General features: G+C 40.2%; 1 protein-coding gene across 2 annotated transcripts in view; it reads left to right on the forward strand.

Moving 5' to 3' along the window:
* The window catches only part of hnrnpul1l (heterogeneous nuclear ribonucleoprotein U-like 1 like), a 34,100-nt gene that overhangs the window by 15,781 nt on the left and 2,029 nt on the right, over positions 1–16,290 (forward strand). The window contains exons 3-16 of one of the 2 annotated variants that reach the window (XM_084115829.1): positions 5,567–5,977; positions 6,899–7,079; positions 7,153–7,226; positions 8,161–8,300; positions 8,406–8,505; positions 8,676–8,788; positions 8,909–9,175; positions 10,763–10,885; positions 11,264–11,392; positions 12,706–12,874; positions 13,599–13,871; positions 15,534–15,563; positions 15,721–15,902; positions 15,988–16,170. In XM_084115829.1, coding sequence (XP_083971955.1) covers positions 5,567–5,977; positions 6,899–7,079; positions 7,153–7,226; positions 8,161–8,300; positions 8,406–8,505; positions 8,676–8,788; positions 8,909–9,175; positions 10,763–10,885; positions 11,264–11,392; positions 12,706–12,874; positions 13,599–13,871; positions 15,534–15,563; positions 15,721–15,902; positions 15,988–16,170 — 2,375 coding nt within the window. The remainder of the gene's footprint in view (positions 1–5,566; positions 5,978–6,898; positions 7,080–7,152; positions 7,227–8,160; positions 8,301–8,405; positions 8,506–8,675; positions 8,789–8,908; positions 9,176–10,762; positions 10,886–11,263; positions 11,393–12,705; positions 12,875–13,598; positions 13,872–15,533; positions 15,564–15,720; positions 15,903–15,987; positions 16,171–16,290) is intronic. The other variant, XM_084115830.1, reaches the window with a different exon arrangement.

Consider the following 16,290-nt stretch of genomic DNA (forward strand, 5'->3'; position numbering starts at 1 on the left):
GAAGTTTAAAATAGTTTGGAGTTTAAATTAGTTTAAAGTTTAAAGTAGTTTAAAGTTTAAATTAGTTTGAAGTTTAAAGTAGTTTGAAGTTTAAATTAGCTTAAAGTTTAAATTAGTTTAAATTAGTTTAAAGTTTAATGTAGTTTAAAGTTTAAATTAGTTTGAAGTTTAAATTAGCTTAAAGTTTAAATTAGTTTGAAGTTTAAAGTAGTTTAAAGTTAAAAAGTTGTTGGGGGTTATCTAGTGGGTTGCTAAGGTGTTTTGGTTGTTGCTAGGTGGTTGCTTGTGTTTTCTGGGTGGTTGCTAGGGTGTTGCTAAGCGGTTGCTAGGGTATTTTTGGTGGTTGCTAGGGTGTTGCTAGGAAGTTGCTAAGGTATGTTGGTGGTTGCTAGGCGGTTGCTAGGGTGTTCTGGGTGGTTGCTATGGTGTTGCTAGGCGGTTGCTAAGGTATTTTGGGTGGTTGCTAGGGTGTTCTGGGTGGTTGCTAGGGTGTTGCTAGGCAGTTGCTAGGGTGTTTTGGGTGGTTGCTAGGCGGTTGCTAGGGTGTTCTGGGTGGTTGCTATGCTGTTGCTAGGCGGTTGCTAGGGTATTCTGGGTGGTTGCTAGGCGGTTGCTAGGGTGTTTTGGGTGGTTGCTATGGTGTTGCTAGGCGGTTGCTAGGGTGTTCTGGGTGGTTGCTAGGCGGTTGCTAGGGTGTTTTGGGTGGTTGCTATGGTGTTGCTAGGCGGTTGCTAGGGTGTTCTGGGTGGTTGCTAGGCGGTTGCTAGGGTGTTTTGGGTGGTTGCTATGGTGTTGCTAGGCGGTTGCTAGGGTGTTCTGGGTGGTTGCTAGGGTGTCTTGGGTGGTTGCTAGGCGGTTGCTAGGGTGTTTTGGGTGGTTGCTAGGCGGTTGCTAGGGTGTTATGGGTGGTTGCTAGGCGGTTGCTAGGCGGTTGCTAGGGTGTTCTGGGTGGTTGCTAGGCGGTTGCTAGGGTGTTCTGGGTGGTTGCTAGGCGGTTGCTAGGGTATTCTGGGTGGTTGCTATGGTATTGCTAGGCGGTTGCTAGGGTATTCTGGGTGGTTGCTATGGTATTGCTAGGCGGTTGCTAGGGTATTCTGGGTGGTTTCTATGCTGTTGCTAGGCGGTTGCTAGGGTGTTCTGGGTGGTTGCTATTGTGTTGCTAGGCGGTTGCTAGGGTGTTCTGGGTGGTTGCTATGCTGTTGCTAGGCGGTTGCTAGGGTATTCTGGGTGGTTGCTAGGCGGTTGCTAGGGTGTTTTGGGTGGTTGCTATGGTGTTGCTAGGCGGTTGCTAGGGTGTTCTGGGTGGTTGCTAGGCGGTTGCTAGGGTGTTTTGGGTGGTTGCTATGGTGTTGCTAGGCGGTTGCTAGGGTGTTCTGGGTGGTTGCTAGGCGGTTGCTAGGGTGTTTTGGGTGGTTGCTATGGTGTTGCTAGGCGGTTGCTAGGGTGTTCTGGGTGGTTGCTAGGGTGTCTTGGGTGGTTGCTAGGCGGTTGCTAGGGTGTTTTGGGTGGTTGCTAGGCGGTTGCTAGGGTGTTCTGGGTGGTTGCTAGGCGGTTGCTAGGCGGTTGCTAGGGTGTTCTGGGTGGTTGCTAGGCGGTTGCTAGGGTGTTCTGGGTGGTTGCTAGGCGGTTGCTAGGGTATTCTGGGTGGTTGCTATGGTATTGCTAGGCGGTTGCTAGGGTATTCTGGGTGGTTTCTATGCTGTTGCTAGGCGGTTGCTAGGGTGTTCTGGGTGGTTGCTATTGTGTTGCTAGGCGGTTGCTAGGGTATTCTGGGTGGTTGCTATGGTGTTGCTAGGCCGTTGATAGGGTATTCTGAGTGGTTGCTAGGCGGTTGCTAGGGTGTTCTGGGTGGTTGCTATGGAGTTGCTAGGCGGTTGCTAAGGTATTCTGGGCGGTTGCTAGGCAGTTGCTAGGGTGTTCTGGGTGGTTGCTATGGTGTTGCTAGGTGGTTGGTAGTTGTCACAGATGGTTACTATGGAGTATTTATAGAGTTCATAGCATGATCTTGGCATGATATAGCACTTAACTAATCGCTATTAGCATGTAGCTATTCACTGCTAGCATGTGTAGCATGTTGGAAGTGCTGTTTGCTAGCATGAGTCAAAAGAGCCAAACCTCATCTCTATACGATGTTCTGATACAGAGATATAGGTCTTGCAAAACGGTTGCTAGGGTACTCAAGTTTGGTTGCTATGGAGTTGCTTGGGAGCTGGGAGCTTTAAACTTAAGAAGTTTAAAGTGGTTTGAAGTTTAAAGTAGTTTACGAGTTTTTGAGTTTTGAGTTTATGTTTAAATGAGTTTAGAGTGTGTGTGTGTGTGTGTGTGTGTGTGTGTTCACACACACACACACACACACACACACACACACACACACACACACTCAGAGTTTATGAGTTTAGAGTTTATAAGTGTATAAATTGATGAGTTTATAAGTATAAGAGTTTTTGAGTTTAGATTTTATAAGTTTTAATGAGTTTAGAGTTTATAAGTTTAAATGAGTTTAAGAGTTCAGAGTTTATTAATTTATGAGTTTAAGAGTTCATAAGTCTATGAATTCATGAGTTTATAAGTTAATTAGTTTATAAGTGTATGAGTTTAGAGTGCATTAGTTTAAATGAGTCTCAATGGCTCATATAGTATATAGAACGGCAGTTTGGTTTAGTCTTCAAGGTGTTTAGATTTAAATTTTGTCAGTTTGAATTTTTTAGAACTCCCCAATGTAAGTCAATGGGAGTTTTTGAATGAGTTTTTTCGAGTTTTGATCGTCATTTTTAGGAAAACCGTAAGTCCGATCAGTCTGAAAAGATATAGCACACCGAGTCAGATCAGTTTGAGTGTCTGAGCCGAATTTGGAGTATGTGGAGTTAAAGCTCTAGGAGGAGTTTGAGTTGTAAATTTTTACGGTCAGAAGAATAATAATAATAATAATAACTAGATGCAAAAGTTCGTCGAGACAAACTTTAAGTTGGCTTGAGAAAGTTTGGACCAGAAAGATTGAAGAAGTTTAAAATAGTTTGGAGTTTAAATTAGTTTAAAGTTTAAAGTAGTTTAAAGTTTAAATTAGTTTGAAGTTTAAAGTAGTTTGAAGTTTAAATTAGCTTAAAGTTTAAATTAGTTTAAATTAGTTTAAAGTTTAATGTAGTTTAAAGTTTAAATTAGTTTGAAGTTTAAATTAGCTTAAAGTTTAAATTAGTTTGAAGTTTAAAGTAGTTTAAAGTTAAAAAGTTGTTGGGGGTTATCTAGTGGGTTGCTAAGGTGTTTTGGTTGTTGCTAGGTGGTTGCTTGTGTTTTCTGGGTGGTTGCTAGGGTGTTGCTAAGCGGTTGCTAGGGTATTTTTGGTGGTTGCTAGGGTGTTGCTAGGAAGTTGCTAAGGTATGTTGGTGGTTGCTAGGCGGTTGCTAGGGTGTTTTGGGTGGTTGCTATGGTGTTGCTAGGCGGTTGCTAAGGTATTTTGGGTGGTTGCTAGGGTGTTCTGGGTGGTTGCTAGGGTGTTGCTAGGCAGTTGCTAGGGTGTTTTGGGTGGTTGCTAGGCGGTTGCTAGGGTGTTCTGGGTGGTTGCTATGCTGTTGCTAGGCGGTTGCTAGGGTATTCTGGGTGGTTGCTAGGCGGTTGCTAGGGTGTTTTGGGTGGTTGCTATGGTGTTGCTAGGCGGTTGCTAGGGTGTTCTGGGTGGTTGCTAGGCGGTTGCTAGGGTGTTTTGGGTGGTTGCTATGGTGTTGCTAGGCGGTTGCTAGGGTGTTCTGGGTGGTTGCTAGGCGGTTGCTAGGGTGTTTTGGGTGGTTGCTATGGTGTTGCTAGGCGGTTGCTAGGGTGTTCTGGGTGGTTGCTAGGGTGTCTTGGGTGGTTGCTAGGCGGTTGCTAGGGTGTTTTGGGTGGTTGCTAGGCGGTTGCTAGGGTGTTCTGGGTGGTTGCTAGGCGGTTGCTAGGGTATTCTGGGTGGTTGCTATGGTATTGCTAGGCGGTTGCTAGGGTATTCTGGGTGGTTTCTATGCTGTTGCTAGGCGGTTGCTAGGGTGTTCTGGGTGGTTGCTATGGTGTTGCTAGGCGGTTGCTAGGGTATTCTGGGTGGTTGCTATGGTGTTGCTAGGCCGTTGATAGGGTATTCTGAGTGGTTGCTAGGCGGTTGCTAGGGTGTTCTGGGTGGTTGCTATGGAGTTGCTAGGCGGTTGCTAAGGTATTCTGGGCGGTTGCTAGGCAGTTGCTAGGGTGTTCTGGGTGGTTGCTATGGTGTTGCTAGGTGGTTGGTAGTTGTCACAGATGGTTACTATGGAGTATTTATAGAGTTCATAGCATGATCTTGGCATGATATAGCACTTAACTAATCGCTATTAGCATGTAGCTATTCACTGCTAGCATGTGTAGCATGTTGGAAGTGCTGTTTGCTAGCATGAGTCAAAAGAGCCAAACCTCATCTCTATACGATGTTCTGATACAGAGATATAGGTCTTGCAAAACGGTTGCTAGGGTACTCAAGTTTGGTTGCTATGGAGTTGCTTGGGAGCTGGGAGCTTTAAACTTAAGAAGTTTAAAGTGGTTTGAAGTTTAAAGTAGTTTACGAGTTTTTGAGTTTTGAGTTTATGTTTAAATGAGTTTAGAGTGTGTGTGTGTGTGTGTGTGTGTGTGTGTTCACACACACACACACACACACACACACACACACACACACACACACACACACACACTCAGAGTTTATGAGTTTAGAGTTTATAAGTGTATAAATTGATGAGTTTATAAGTATAAGAGTTTTTGAGTTTAGATTTTATAAGTTTTAATGAGTTTAGAGTTTATAAGTTTAAATGAGTTTAAGAGTTCAGAGTTTATTAATTTATGAGTTTAAGAGTTCATAAGTCTATGAATTCATGAGTTTATAAGTTAATTAGTTTATAAGTGTATGAGTTTAGAGTGCATTAGTTTAAATGAGTCTCAATGGCTCATATAGTATATAGAACGGCAGTTTGGTTTAGTCTTCAAGGTGTTTAGATTTAAATTTTGTCAGTTTGAATTTTTTAGAACTCCCCAATGTAAGTCAATGGGAGTTTTTGAATGAGTTTTTTCGAGTTTTGATCGTCATTTTTAGGAAAACCGTAAGTCCGATCAGTCTGAAAAGATATAGCACACCGAGTCAGATCAGTTTGAGCGTCTGAGCCGAATTTGGAGTATGTGGAGTTAAAGCTCTAGGAGGAGTTTGAGTTGTAAATTTTTACGGTCAGAAGAATAATAATAATAATAATAATAATAATAAGTTTAAATAGGATTTCAATATGTTGGCTCTCTCAAGCCAACTTAATAATAATAAGTTTAAATAGGATTTCAATATGTTGGCTCTCTCAAGCCAACTTAATAATAATAATAATAATAAGTTTAAATAGGATTTCAATATGTTGGCTCTCTCAAGCCAACTTAATTAACTAGGGTTTTTTTTTTTCTGTCAAAAACTAATTTTTATATGTGTAGTGTTTTTTTTTTTTTACCATGCAGCGAACAATTTTAAATTAAATTACTTTTTAAGTTAGTTTAAAGACATTAATGCGACAACATTTTTTAATTCTGCTTAATTTCTGCACAGAAATTGCAGCCAGTGAGAAAGATTTTGGAGAAGAATCCAAGGCACAATTTGATGATGGCAACAGCACAGACCTCTACCAGGGTGGATTTGACGATCAGGGAAATGAGAGTAATGAAGGCAACGAGGACAGCCCCGAGACCCCCATACTTGCTTTGGGAACGAGTGATTATTCATCGGATGCGATGCCGGAACAAATGACAGAGCAGGATGAATACCAGGAGCCTGAGGCCAAGAAGCCGTGCCGTGAGGAAGCAGCCGGGAAGCAGTTTAAGCAGCAGGAGGAGATGAAGCAGGAGTATGAGGAGACTCCTTCACCTGCAGAGCCAGAGGTGGAGCAGAAGTGTGACAAGCCAGCATCACGGCAGATCCCAGAGGGAGACTCCAGTCAACGCAGCCAGCATGAAGAGTCAGGTTAGTCTTGTCAAGTTTAGAAACCACATGGGGTGAATTCTCTAATAATAGTTGTTTTATTACAAAATAATGTTTTTTTTGTTGTTGTTTTTTTAGCACATTATTAAAGAAATAGTTTGCCCAAAAATGAAAATGTCCTGATTATTTACTCACCCCCAGGCCATCCAAGATGTATGTGACTTTCTTTCTTCAGCTGTAAAGAAATTATGGTTTTTGAGGAAAACATTCCACAAATATCTCCATCAAATGCAAGTGAATGGGGATCACCATTGTCCATTTTTAACAGTCCAAAATTCATTTTTAGGCAGATTTAATTAAGTTACGTTGGCACGTCAGGAAGGTCACGCTTGATGTAGGCTGGGGTCGTGTGGATGGAGAAAATTCCTAAAATATTTTGCTCAAAAGCCTTAATTTCTCCTCTGCTGAAGAAAGAAAGTCATATAAATTTTGTATGGCATTGAGGTGAGTAAATAATTAGGAAATGTTAATTTTTTTGGGGTGAACTATTCCTTTAACTCAGTGGTTCCCTACCACATTCCTGAAGGACCCTCAACACTGCACATTTTGCATGTCTCCTCAATCAAACACACCTGTTTCAGTTCATCAGCTCATTAGTAATGACTCAAAGATCTGAAATGGGTGACAAAGGAGACATGCAAAATGTGCAGTGTTCGGAGGCCTCCAGTAAAATGGTTGGGAACCACTGCTTTAACTTTCCACACACAGTCCCACTTGATCATGATCATATGTGCTAGTTTAATGTATTTAAATGAAGTCTTTGCCATTCGTGCCACTTTTCTATGCAAATTAGGTTCATTGTACAATTCACATAATTCTTAAAAGTCAGAAGTTGACATTAAATGTGGTCTTACATTTTTATTTGATGTAGCTTATGATATATTAATTTATCCCAATCTTTAGAGAGTTACGAAGTGAAGCCCGAGGAGAAGGCCGACGGGGACGCACCACAGCAGGCTGAGCAGGCTGGCGACTGGGATGCACAGGCTAAATCAGAGGATGATAGATGCTCATCATACAGTCGCAAGAGGTCATATGATGACAGCCGAGGATACGGTTACTATGAGCATCGTGAGGAAAGGAGGTAAGTTATGCTCCTTGGATGTATTTCGTTATTTTGTATTGCTCATTCTCAGAGTTCTCATTGGTTGTTGTAGGGGACGATCACCACAGCCCCCAGCTGAAGAAGAGGAGGAAGACATTGATGATAAACTTGTGGTTATTGACACCTGTGAGTATAATTAAGGAGAGAATTTTTTTGTGACGGAGCTGTTCGTATTTGCAGTGCTGTATTTTCATTAGGGATACCCAATACTGAGCTCTTTTATTCATTCTCATTAAAATTCTCCTTGCAGCGTGTGCACAGTGTTTGTGTTCTTACAAAGAAACACAGACAGCAGAATGGAGATATTCGAGATTAAATCTGTCTCTATGACATAATGTATCTAATTAATGCAATATTAAACATAAATTCAGTATTTACGTCTGTATAGCTGCATCATTTAAACTAAAACACATTAGTATATAAGTGAAAACATTAACTGTTACATGATTTATCTATAACCATAGATTCCCTATTTTATTATAGTAAAACGTCATGTGATTGCTTTACTGCTGCACTGGAAGAGCTCTAAATATGCGCTCTGATATTTAATGAAAGATGAAATACGATAGAATGATAAAAGAAACTGAATGTAACAGAGGCTTATATTTTAACAGGCATAATTAAGCATGAAAATTACTATAGGAAATATTGTTTACACTTTATTTTAAGATGTCCTTGTTCCAGTGTAATTATGCATTTAAGAGCTGAGTAATGTTGAATGACAATATGTACTTACTAATGGGTTAAGATTACAATTAGGGTTTGCTTCATGTTTTTTTGGCAACTAATAGGATTCAAATTCTTTTGGTTTGTCTGCCCAACATTTAAAAAAAAAAAATACAAATGGAATAAAAATACCTGTACCAGTATCATCAACTGCCAAAAATGAAAGTATCGGTATCATTCTCGTTCTGGAAAACAAGTGGTATCGGAACATCCCTAATTTCCATTCCTGGACACAAGATTTATTTTAAATGTGGTTGATAGTTTCATATGCAGCGTTTCGTTAAAATCACAGAATAGTACATTACAGATTGTCTTCTGGTTTGTTTGTCTCCAGATAACTGTGACCTGCATTTCAAAGTGGCTCGTGACAGATACAGTGGTTACCCTCTGACCATTGAGGGTTTTGCCTTCCTGTGGTCAGGTGCTCGAGCCACTTACGGTGTCACCAAAGGACGTGTGTGCTTTGAAATGAAGGTAACAAAGATGCCATTTAATACGAGTGTGGTAAACCAGTGCATTATTTGATTGCCTTAGATATCTGTAGAGATACTGATCTCTCCTGTCCTTGCCTTTGTTTAGATAAATGAGGAAATTTCAGTAAAGCACCTTCCTAGCTCTGAGCCTGACCCTCATGTGGTGAGAATCGGATGGTCCCTGGATTCATGCAACACTCAGCTCGGTAAAATGACCATACTTCAAGGCATTTCTGACACCTAATGCCTTTTTCTTTAGTGAAATGAATCAAACAGTGGTAGATATTCCTGGAAAGTATGGGGTTTATGTTTAGTGTTGTATTAACATTGTAGTTGAACTAATTTATTAATTATAACTTATTTATTTATATTATAGGTGAAGAACCCTTCTCTTTTGGCTATGGAGGAACTGGCAAGAAATCCTCCAACTGTAAATTTGAAGACTATGGGGAAAAGTTCAGTGAAAATGATATCATTGGCTGCTATATTGTAATTGTTTTTCTCTTATTTTTTATATTACATTAAACAGTGCATCTTAATAAGGTCTCAGACATTGTATTATATTGATCTTATTTCTTTTCTTTTTCCCACTCGGATTGCCTTTCATAGGACTTTGAAAGCGGTGAGGAAGTAGAGATGGCATTCTCCAAGAATGGCAAGCCGCTGGGCCCGTGTTTCAGTGTCACTCGAGAGGAACTGGCCGGACGTGCTCTTTTCCCACATGTATTGGTGAAGAACTGTGCCATAGAATTCAACTTTGGACAGAGAGAGGAGCCCTTCTTCCCCAAGCCAGAAGGCTTCACCTTCATTCAGGATCTTGACCTGGACGACCGAGTCAGAGGGACACTGGGACCTGCCAATAAAACTGAATGCGAGGTTTGAATTGACAGTTAACATTTGAGATAAATATTCATTACCTATAGCAGTCTCATCAAAGATTTTATATATTTATTATTTGCAGCTGTGGCTAAAATTTAAACTATAAATTCATAATTCATTTTGCTGGAAAATTATGCCATTATCTGATGTGTTTCAAAATGTCTACCTATTGTATTGTCGAAAGACTGCACAGTTAATTTTTGGGTCAAGACCTCATCTACAGTATATCACCAGCTATATAATGATAGCATTATTACACATTGCTTAATACATAATAGAAAAACAAATGTTTATGTTTGCAAGGCGTACAAAGACATGTATAGTCATGGCCAGAAATATTGGTAGTAGACATTGTTTCGCAAAGTTTGCTGTTTCAGTGTTTGTAGATAAGTTTTGTCACGTTTTTTATGGTATACTGGAAAACAATGGTAAGCGTTTCATAAGTTTTAAAGGCTTTTATTGGCAAAAACATTCAATATATTCAAAGAGTCATTATTTGCAGTGTTGACGCTTCATAACCTCAAAATATTAAAATATGACAAGAAGAATATAATGAAAAAGAAACAACTAAAAGGAATAGCTGCATGAGGTGAAGCCGAAGAGTGAATGAACACCAATAAACTGAAACCCGTTCTATATGACGTGACCTATTTGTAACCTAGATGCACAACATAAACGTAAAATTATAACTTGTATCTGCACAAAGTTACGTGCTAGCCAGAAAGTGTCACTCCCGTTGTTGATGCGCTCTTCCCGTAACAATGCGCTGAAACACGGGCAACTAAAGCACAAACAACATTCTTTAGTGTTGTCTCATTATAATGTTATGTTTGGCGGATTGGCGCTGCTTATCTATCTTGCACTTAACTGTATTTTCATCTACTTTATGAAGTGATTCCAGACATCCCTCCGCTTTTTCTGAGCCATAACGAGAAATTAATTTAATTAAGACATAGGCCTAACTGTTGAACGAAAAAAATAACACCGCTGAATTATTAATAATATCAATGTGTTTTGAAAAAAATAAACCTATAAAATGTCTCAAATTATCCAATCATAGTCAATAATGTTAGGCATTGCCGTTTGAGCCGAGACTGAAGAGAATGAACACCAGACTGTCATAAATAATTATTACAATAGTGATCTCATTATAATGTTATGTATATGGCAGATTGGTCCTGCACATCTTGTTCTTGACTATTTTCATAATCAAAGTGATTCCAGGCATCATTGCATCACATCATTGCTGTCACATCCGGGTACTTGCGTACTCATGCACATCCCTAGTTGATATGAATAGTGAAATTGTTTGCTGGGGATTTTGAGGCAGGACCAAAAAACAGAAATTTGGGTTTTTGTAATAGTTCTTGGTCAATTAAGCTTTTTTCAATATTTAAAATGCATCTGATCACTCTGCACAATAATCTACAAACAATGTGAACCAACAACTGAAGCAGCAAACTTTGCGAAACAAAATTTGCCCCTGCCAAAACTTTTGGCCACAACTACTATTACGCGATCAGTGGACAGAAGATGTTGGTGATACCTGTTTTGTAAAATGTTGGCTCAACATTTTCTTCTTAGATCCTGATGATGGTTGGTCTGCCTGGTAGTGGAAAAACCACCTGGGCCATAAAATATGCACAAGAGAACCCAGACAAGAAGTACAACATCCTGGGCACAAATGCTATCATGGATAAGATGAAGGTATGGCTGTTGGATATAATCTCTGTTAATATAGCAACTGTGCATTATAAAGCAATGCTGCGACTGCCGTACACGTTCAGACAGAAATCTTTGCCTGTTGATCTTGTTTTAAAAACCAAGGATGGGCATTAACTCGAGGTCCATTGTCCTTCAGTGTTTAGCTTCAACGTAATCAAACACACCTGCTTGTAAATTTCTAGTAATCCACAATGCCTTAACTAGGTGGTTTTATCAAGGTTGGAGCTAAACTCTGCAGGACCATGAGGGCTAGAGTTGCCCAACCTTGGTTAAGAACAATAACTCAACTAGTTGTTCAGACCATCAACCAAAATATGTAGTTCCTCCAATTCCTGAAGTCTATTGTGTCGTTTACATCAGGTCATGGGACTCCGTCGGCAGCGCAACTATGCCGGACGCTGGGACGTACTTATTCAGCAGGCCACGCAGTGTCTCAACAGGCTCATCCAGATTGCTGCCCGCAAGAAGCGCAACTACATCCTGGACCAGGTACTGCCATACTTGCCTGCCTCTGTGTTGTTCTCACAGCTGAAGCTCTTCCCTTCCTTCTCAACCCTCCTCCCCAAAAACAACCCCACATCCACTGCTGCTCACTGATGCACATGTTCATTAATGCACTTTTGATCTCTCTGTAGTTTAGTCCAAAGCATTGGTTAGCCTATTGTGCTCCTGAAGACTTGTTTTATCCAGTCCTTATTTCTTTGTCCTGAACATGTTGCTGAATTATGATTTGTTTTGTTTCGCTTTACACGTTAAAAACGAGCAGTGAAAGAATGCAGTATAGTATGTTGTCACAATGAATATTTTTGACTTTATGTATTGCCTTGTTGTAAAGAAATTTTGCCACACTGTACAAGTAGTCCATGACATTAGTAAGATGTTGAAAAACAAGTAATCACTGCCTGGTGAGTAAGAAAACACCTTCTGTTGCTATGGTAACTGTAAAGAAAACGAGAACTTTTCATTAGATAAACTTGGAACTTTACTTGAATGTTGTTTTTAAAAATGAATGGCAGGTAAGTGGAAAAACTAACCGGCTTGAAGTTTACAGGTAGACAGTTCCAGAGGTTGTAAGGTAGGTAAGGTCAAAGGACATGCTAATGGGTCCTTTAGGAGTCTGTGAGTATGCACAGGTTGGTACTAAATGTTTGTCCGTGTCGGGCATTCTGGTCTTTTCAACGGATGAGTAAAGGTAAGTGAGGGGACCCAGGCAGTGCATGTGTTTGAAATACAGAAGTGAGGGTTATTTACATTCCTCAGAAATTTAAGATGATTTCCTTGTAGACAGGACAATATGTACCAACAGATGATGTCAAAATCTCTGTCGTTGATGTTTAGAAATCATTGATGTAATTACATTAAGAGCATGACTGTGTTTTGTTAGTTTAAGAGAAAACAGTAGACTGCAGTCTTAAGCTGTCAAATAAGAATTTAATTTCATGTAAATTCATGTAACTTGGATCTTTTATTGTATAGTAAGAAACTGACAAACCAGATGTTTGTAACAAGCTTCTCATAAGAGAACGGCTTCTGTTAAACGCGCTAGCGTGAGGGAAGCAGAAAGGGTCCCCTATACATTGTCAGTCATTCATAAACTCTCATGTGTCGGCTCAGTTCACGGTAAGTCAGTTGGGGTTGTGAGAGACAACCGCTAGTCATTCCAGAGCAGTAACTATAGACATGAAAAAAAAACTCTCTCACTTTCATCGTTGCAGGAATCCAATTCCCCTCCTATGGAACGCAAAGCCGTAACAAAAGCAAATAATGAACAGCTTCTACTTCTTTCTTGTCACCATTGCTAGACAAATGTATATGGATCAGCCCAGAGACGAAAAATGCGTCCTTTTGAAGGTTTTCAACGCAAGGCTATTGTAATTTGTCCCACGGATGAGGATTTAAAAGAGCGAACGTTAAAGCGAACTGATGAGGAAGGGAAGGATGTTCCCGATCATGCTGTGTTAGAAATGAAAGGTAGGAATGCCATGGATAACCAAAACAAATGTTCAAAACTACACACCAGATCTGCTTTTGCTGTTTGTTTTTTTTGTTTCTTTTGTTTCTTTTTTTTTTTTTTAAGACTTGGAAGAACCCACCCGTCCCTCCTTCTGTTAAACCTTATTGCCAGATAAAAGAGCTCCTCTCACCTTTTTTTTCATCTCTTCCTGCCCTGTTAACCACATTTTATTGCATTGTCTCTCATGCCATTCGTCACCACTGCAAACCAGCTCAGATAAACAGGATTGAGGAACAGAATTGCTGCAATTGGCTCAGGCTCTCCAATTCACTTCAGCAACTGAGCAGTTTGTATTGGCAGTACTATTAAATGTTAAATAAATTATTGGACAGATGCCCTTGGCTAGTTCCTACTTATTTTCCCTGGAAACCTTTTGTCATAACACTCTTTTTCTGGCAACTGTTTTTAGTTTAATTTCATTCCCTATGGCCCCCTACATTGTCCTCATATTCCTACTCTCGGACAAGGGTTTTCTTACACAGCTAAGGCAACGTTTGTCCTAGAGCATGTTACCTTTATCACCACATGATCCAGTTCTCTCTCTTTTACTCTCTTTGTCTCCTTGTTCTGTCCCCTCCCCTGTATTTTTGCTGTCACCATTGTATGGTGCTGATTATGATTCTCTTTGTCTTTTGCCTGCACGGCTATTCTGTCCCTCATTGCATGCCTCTGCTCCCGCAGCAAACTTTGTTCTGCCCGACGCCGGCGAGTTCCTGGACGAGGTGCGATTCATAGAGCTTCAGCGGGAAGAAGCCGACACCCTCATCAAGCAGTACAACGAAGAAGGCCGTAAAGCAGGCCCTCCCCCGGAGAAGCGCTTTGATAACCGCCAGGGTGGTTTCCGCGGCCGTAGCAACTTCCAGCGCTATGACAATCGTAGTGGACCTCAGGGTGGTAGAGGAGGAGGTGGCTACCAGAACCGAGGCGGCTCCGGAGGTGGAGGCTTCCGAGGAGGTAAGAGTGTTCAATTTGTTAGTTCTGTGTGTTTCCAGTTTAGGGTTAGTAAATGAAAGAAAATAATACTTGTATTCATCAAGAACACATTAACAAAAGTTATAATGTTGCAAACAATATAGGGGTGGGGGAAAAAATCAATTCTTAGATGCATTGCGATGCAGAGGTGGACGATTCTGAATCGAATCACAAATGTCAAAAATCGATTTTCTAAATGTTAATTGATAACGTAAGTTGACGGAACGCAAAAGGCGGCTGGACAGTCTGGTTGAGAGACGCGTGATGGTTGAGCGAGAAATCCGACCGGCAAAAAGTGAAACGAAACTGCTATTCGTTTGAGCTGTGGCACGCGGACCATTTAGCGCAGCGCGAGCTCCGAACAGGTTTACTCGTGGGCCGATCTCAATCACGTGACACTGTTATTACACAGCACTGGGTGATCCAGTGAGAAAGCATTTGAATTCACCATAGAATTAATAATATCGCAGCGAGATCTAATTGGAAGCATTTAAATTCGGTGCAGAATTCTGTTATAAACCACACATGTCAGATCAAAAAGTGCTGACGTGGAAACCAGGACAACCTTAAAAGCTTTCACCCAACTCAGAAAAGGCAAAGCGAATTACAAACTCTATCGCAACATTTATTGCCAAATCATTTCCATTTGTTTAATTAATAAAATATATTGGAAGTAAATTAATTATGGATCATTACAAATACTTTGTTTTAAAACGTCCCATTTACGCACAGTGAGAAAAAAAAAAATCTGTATAGAAAAAAAGATGCATCGATAATCGTTTTATCATCGCATCGCAGCTCTCTGAATCATAATCGAATCTTGAGGTGCCTAGAGATTCCCACCCCTAAAACAATATCTATTTCAAATAAATGCTTTTTAAATAGAAAAACAAATGTTCTTTTATTAGAAACAATAGAATCCTGAACAAATGTATCACTGTTTCCAAAAAAATATTAAGCAGCACAACTGTTTTCAACATTGATAGAGCAGAAAATCAGCGTATTAGAATGATTTCTGAAGGATCATGTGACACTGAAGACTGGAGTAATGATGCTGAAAAATCACAGGAATAAATTACACTTTAAAATAGAAAACTGTTATTGTGAAATATTATTACAATATAAAATATTAGTGCTTTTAATCTATGTTTGATCAAATAAACAAAGACTTTGTGAACAAAAGAATCCTCTTTCAAAAACATTATATATTACTGACCCCAAAGTTTAGTGCGGTTATGTTTATACAATTATTACAGCTATTACGCTGGAATATTTGATTCTGATTGGTCAGCCATGGCATTCAGAGGTGCGATATTTCCTAATATTTATTTGCCATCATATATCAGTACTCTCATCTGGTTAACTGAAACCAGTGCTACTTTCATGTCCCTCAAATCACACCATAAACTCGCTTTCTTGTTTCATACAATGCAACTGCGGTCATTTTAGATCTCTGTTGTGGATTATATTTAAAACGATTTTGGAGAACTTTAGTATTAATAGTACTGATATTGTAAGGGATTATTGTTTCTTAGCGAAAGTTTTAAGAGAATGTACAGGCAAAATGATAAAGTCATTTCTAAATCAATGGTTCTTGTCCACATATTGAGCAGCCGTGTAACAAACAGGATAATGTGCTTTCAGATGATGTTATCGCAAAGAAACCCCTTCAAGGTGATTACAAGTTATCCTAATCATATCCTGGTCTGGGTGTATTTTGCAATTAATGACCAGCCTACTATACATTTATTCCTTACTTATTGTTCTGCATTGCTGGTTAGATACTGCCTACAAGAACTAGACGTTCATAATCACTCAACTTATTTATTAGGTTACAACCGTGGAGGCTACAGCCAGAATCGCTGGGGATCGAACTACAGGGATGGAGGCTCAGGAGGCCGTGGCGGTGGATACAACCGCAACCAGCAGTCTGGAAGCAGTTACAACCACAACCGCCAGGGCTCCTACAACAAGAGTAGCTCTGGAGCAAGTGGAGGCTACAGCCAATCACAGGTACTAGGACAGGGCTTGCATTACCCAAGATTCATTTTAGGAATCCAGCAGGACTTGTAGTTATTTTTTTCTCTCTTTTCTGTAGCCTCAGTCTTATAATCAAAGCTACAGCCAGCCCTACAACCAGAGCAACTATAGCCAAGGGTACAACTATGGCAACTACAGTCAGTACCCAGGATACAGTCAGAGCTACAGTCAAACTCCTCCAGCGCCCACACAACAGACCTACAACCAGCAGCAGCAGAGCTACAATCAGCAGTACCAGCAGGTGAGACTGTCAGTGATAGAAACTGCATACAGGCACCAGGGGTCAGACATTCACTTTATCATTAAGGGGCAATCGGAATTGATTTCCAGGGGCATTTATACCTCTGCATGAGCATTTTCT

Source organism: Abramis brama, assembly GCF_963993115.1.
Source record: "Abramis brama genome assembly, chromosome: 5".
Taxonomy (NCBI): domain Eukaryota; kingdom Metazoa; phylum Chordata; class Actinopteri; order Cypriniformes; family Leuciscidae; genus Abramis; species Abramis brama.